At 49.0% G+C, this 3,970-nt stretch overlaps 1 protein-coding gene across 1 annotated transcript; it reads left to right on the forward strand.

The window, feature by feature from the left end:
- Nucleotides 1–1,430: 1,430 nt before the first annotated feature.
- FERD3L (Fer3-like bHLH transcription factor) lies at nt 1,431–1,994 on the forward strand. Its single transcript, XM_009077921.1, has one exon. The coding sequence runs from the start codon at nt 1,431–1,433 to the stop codon at nt 1,992–1,994; it is 564 nt and encodes a 187-aa protein (XP_009076169.1).
- Nucleotides 1,995–3,970: the final 1,976 nt, after the last annotated feature.

Below are 3,970 nucleotides of genomic sequence, written 5' to 3' on the forward strand. Positions count from 1 at the left end.
GGAGTGGAGGTGATTTTCCAGCAGCATCTTTCCCAGGAAAGGGGATGAGTAGATCGCTCCCTGCGTTGTAAATGACGGCAAACCCCGGTACGCGGCAGGAAAAGTTTGCAGTCCTGTAGGCAGACAGGAAGTATTTTCGCTGAGAGTATTTTCTGCCACCCCCAACCTCCTCCTTTGATCTGATGAGCTTGAAAATCCTCTTAGAAATTAGACACTAATTAGCCCCAAAGCGAGAGTGACAACAATGCATAACAAAGGCGAAGATTAGGCTTTAGGAAGGCAGCGCAGGAGTGAGGGGGCAGCCACTCCTGAGAGGACTGTGCGAGCTAATCGTGTGCCAAGGAAAATCGATCCGATTCGACCTGGATGTATCTGACACTGCCAGGGACTGCCAGGGCCGGGATGTTTATTTAGAAAGAGTCTATAGTGTGGGAGGGTGACGACACAACCCCTAACCTCTTCCAGACTCCCAAGAAAAAAGCAAAACAATCGCCAGAGTCCGTCCCCAAGGAAACCTTGATCAAAGAAAGGTATTCAGTGGTGTCGGGTGTGCGGGTGTGTTTATACGCATTTCACGGTATTTTGCGGTACATATCCAGAATTATCAGTGTGCACACTCAGGTTGATTCCCCTATGCACTGCCAGTGACCAGGACAGCTCTACCAAAGGTGTAAGAGAAACAGCTGCCCTGAATAGGACCAGTTTATCCTCCTCCCATGGGCAGGAGGAAGGAGTTTCAAAACAAGTACTATGAGACTGCTTGAACATAAATGAGCTTTACGAGGCAGCCTTTTACTGGAAAGATGTTTGAACTCTGATTGAAAGGGATTTAAGGGGAATGGAGAGACGATTCCAACAGTTACTACTGGGAATGCAATATCGGGTCCCCTACAATGCTTACTTAGGCTAATGGAGGTCCTGTCATTCAGTTCCCATTGCGCTGGGATACAGGGTAAACATTCCCCGGTGACCCTCTGCATGCAGGTCCCCTCTTCAGGACATCATTAAAAGCATACATGCACTTGCTTGACATCAATTGCTAGGCTGTCTCTCAGGGTTCAGAGATCCCGACAGAAAGCAGGAAAAGAAGCCCAGCGGAGACCCGGCTCTGTTGCTGCAGATTTTAAAGAGGCTGAAAATCGTTTGGTTGTGGGTGTGTAAGAAGAGACAAAAGTGCTCAGCAGGTAAGAGCGGAGGATTTTGCCAAGAAGGAACTGTCCTTGATCGCTGTGACAGGATTGACTCGCTGGGGACTCCTCTCTCAGGAGCATCCACGCGTCCCCGAGGGGGCTGCGTCTCATCAGCATCACTGCGAGAAATTTTGCAGCCGCTCTTTCTAGTCCTGCTAATCCTGTTATCCAGGGGGTTATAAATATTAACGCCTCTGGGGCTGAGGATGGGGGACCAGATTAAGCCCTCTCTGGAGTAAGATGTCAGCCAGCCTCTTCTCAGCCCACCAGCACCAGGGACTGCTGGATGAGCTGCACGGTAGAGCGCCACAAGTGCCCTGCCCAGAGGGACTTCTGGGCACCTCGGTACTGGATTTCATGGCCGACCTCTCCCTGGGCACCCCCCAGGGACCCCTTCGAGCCAGATCAGGCCTGGGGCTCTGCGAGGTCACCACCGGGCCTCCCTTTGGGGACAGAGCCCTGTCACTAAGGGAGGGCATGGCCCGGGGGCTGCCCTTGGCTGTGTTCAGAGACGGAGATCCCGAAGATGAAGAAGAGGAGGAAGATGAGAGGATGCGCACCTCTCTCCTGGACAGACCCAGGAGAAAGCGGATTATCACCTATGCCCAGCGCCAGGCTGCCAACATACGGGAGAGGAAGAGGATGTTCAACCTCAATGAGGCGTTCGATCAGCTGAGGAAGAAGGTGCCCACCTTCGCCTATGAGAAGAGACTCTCTCGGATAGAGACCTTACGCCTGGCCATAGTGTACATCTCCTTCATGACAGAGCTCCTGGACGGATGCAGCAGGCAAGAGGCAAGTTAGGGAGTGCTGGGGCGTGACAGGACATGACTGAGGCTGGGAACCACCTGTGGCACCAAGCAGGTGGTCCCAGCCCCTCTCTCCTGGGGATGAAGTGTCGTATATCCTGCCTCGGACACCACAGCCAGAACCATGTAGGTGTGGGATGCAAAACCAGGAGTGCCTGGGGAAGTATGTGCTGGGGTTGCGTGGAAGAGTTGGGGAGAAGATAGGTGGAGAGACTCAGTGTGTGTAGATTTGTTAATGTATATAATTTTTGTGAAGGGAAGGGGAAAAAATTTAGGTCCAAAGCTCTTTGTTCTGTGCTACATCGCCTGCTTGCTTTAAAATCTTGCCAATTTGTTGCTCTGGAGAAAGACTGGGCCAGGGCAGCGGAGCCCTTCCAAAGTGCAGAATGGGTTTCCAGCGGGTTCGGTTCCTGTCCAGCTGCCTGCCAGGGAAATTTCATCATGTGTTTTTTAACCCAGCAATTTCTGCCTTTTAAAAAATAACAACTCCCTTTTCTTTGAAATCCAGCCTGCCAAGTCCACACCGTGTGTCATACAGCCAGGGAAGCCAAATATCTGGATGCAACTGGCTGTTGTCATGATTTTCTTCCCGGGACCAGCTCTATCCCTGTGTATGTGGCCAGGGCAGTCGCTCTCACAGAGCTGGAGCTGGCAGAGAAGTACCCAGCCCAGCTCATTGGGGCTAAGGTGCAATGGCTGACCAGGACTCCCCGCAGCCTCCCTGGCACCATCGGGGCTGTCCTGGGAAGCTGTCTGTGCCCTCCTGAGAGAGAAAATTTGTGAGCTTGCGGGCTTTGATTTTGGGGAGGTCAAGCGGAGACATTTCTCCCTCACTGGACACCAACACGCATACACAAATCAACAGGTTTCATTGCTGCAAGAAATAAATAAATGCTAAGAGAGGGAGGAAAGGAGGAAGCCCAGGTTGGACATACCCCGAGGATGGGGACAGGGTCCACTGTGGGGATCATTTTTTAGCATTACCTACTGATGCCTTTTAATAGGAGCAAGATGCCAAGAGAGCAGTTGTGGCAGGGGGTGACCATGACCAGACTGGGAGTGGAGCCTGGGGTCTCTCCTAGGAGCCTCTCTGACCCTTCCTGATGTGTGTCTGCCCTCCCTCCCTCTCCCTTTTCCTCAGTTCTCACTGCTGCTGGGAAAGACCTGGATTTCTCCTGTGTTTGTAACAGACAGGCAGCAATCAGCCTGCTCACAGCCTCATCCAGCCATGTTAAACTGCTCCAGGCAGTGGTTCTGCATGGCTATTTAGGACAGCTTTTATCTCTACTGTATAAAATTATCATGATATTAGTGAAATCAAGATTTGCCATGGATTCAGGCTAGTATGGCTAAGATCCTATGTTTCTTTGATTTATTGTCTCCTGTTTTGCCAGCTCCCGTGGTAATTCTTCTTCTTTTTCTCCTTCTATTCACTTTAATATTGCTGTGAGAGATGTAATATCCTGTGTTAATACTCTAATATTTTATCTCTTTTCACTTGTTTCCTTGGTTTCTTTTTCTACTTGTTTTTGTTGACCTCCCTGACTCCACACATTGCATCTGCTCTCCAGTTGTCAGAATGCTGTTTATTCCAAGAGGCAGTTGGATAGTTAACGCAGCTGGATCCTTTCTAGGAACTGGGGGAGTTTCACTTCTTCAGATGGTTTTCTGTTCTTTTGGGGGTTGTTTTCTTTTTTTTTCCTTTTCTAAAAATAAAATGAGAAAAGGAACTAAGAATGAACAATCTTCCAAAATCAACAACTGTTCACATAACCCAAATGCATCTTACTGTTACCATCATCTCAAGCGAAATGATAAAGACAAATTCTTTAAGGACAATGAAATATGCAATCCAATATTAATTTCTTAGCACTGTTTCTCTATGATCTCTCACAATATGATTATATATATTTTAATATTTTATTGCTCATGTCACTGGATAAAATTAGGTATCTATAGCACATAGAATCT

This window comes from Acanthisitta chloris, unplaced genomic scaffold (assembly GCF_000695815.1).
Source record: "Acanthisitta chloris isolate BGI_N310 unplaced genomic scaffold, ASM69581v1 scaffold11897, whole genome shotgun sequence".
In the NCBI taxonomy this organism is placed as follows: domain Eukaryota; kingdom Metazoa; phylum Chordata; class Aves; order Passeriformes; family Acanthisittidae; genus Acanthisitta; species Acanthisitta chloris.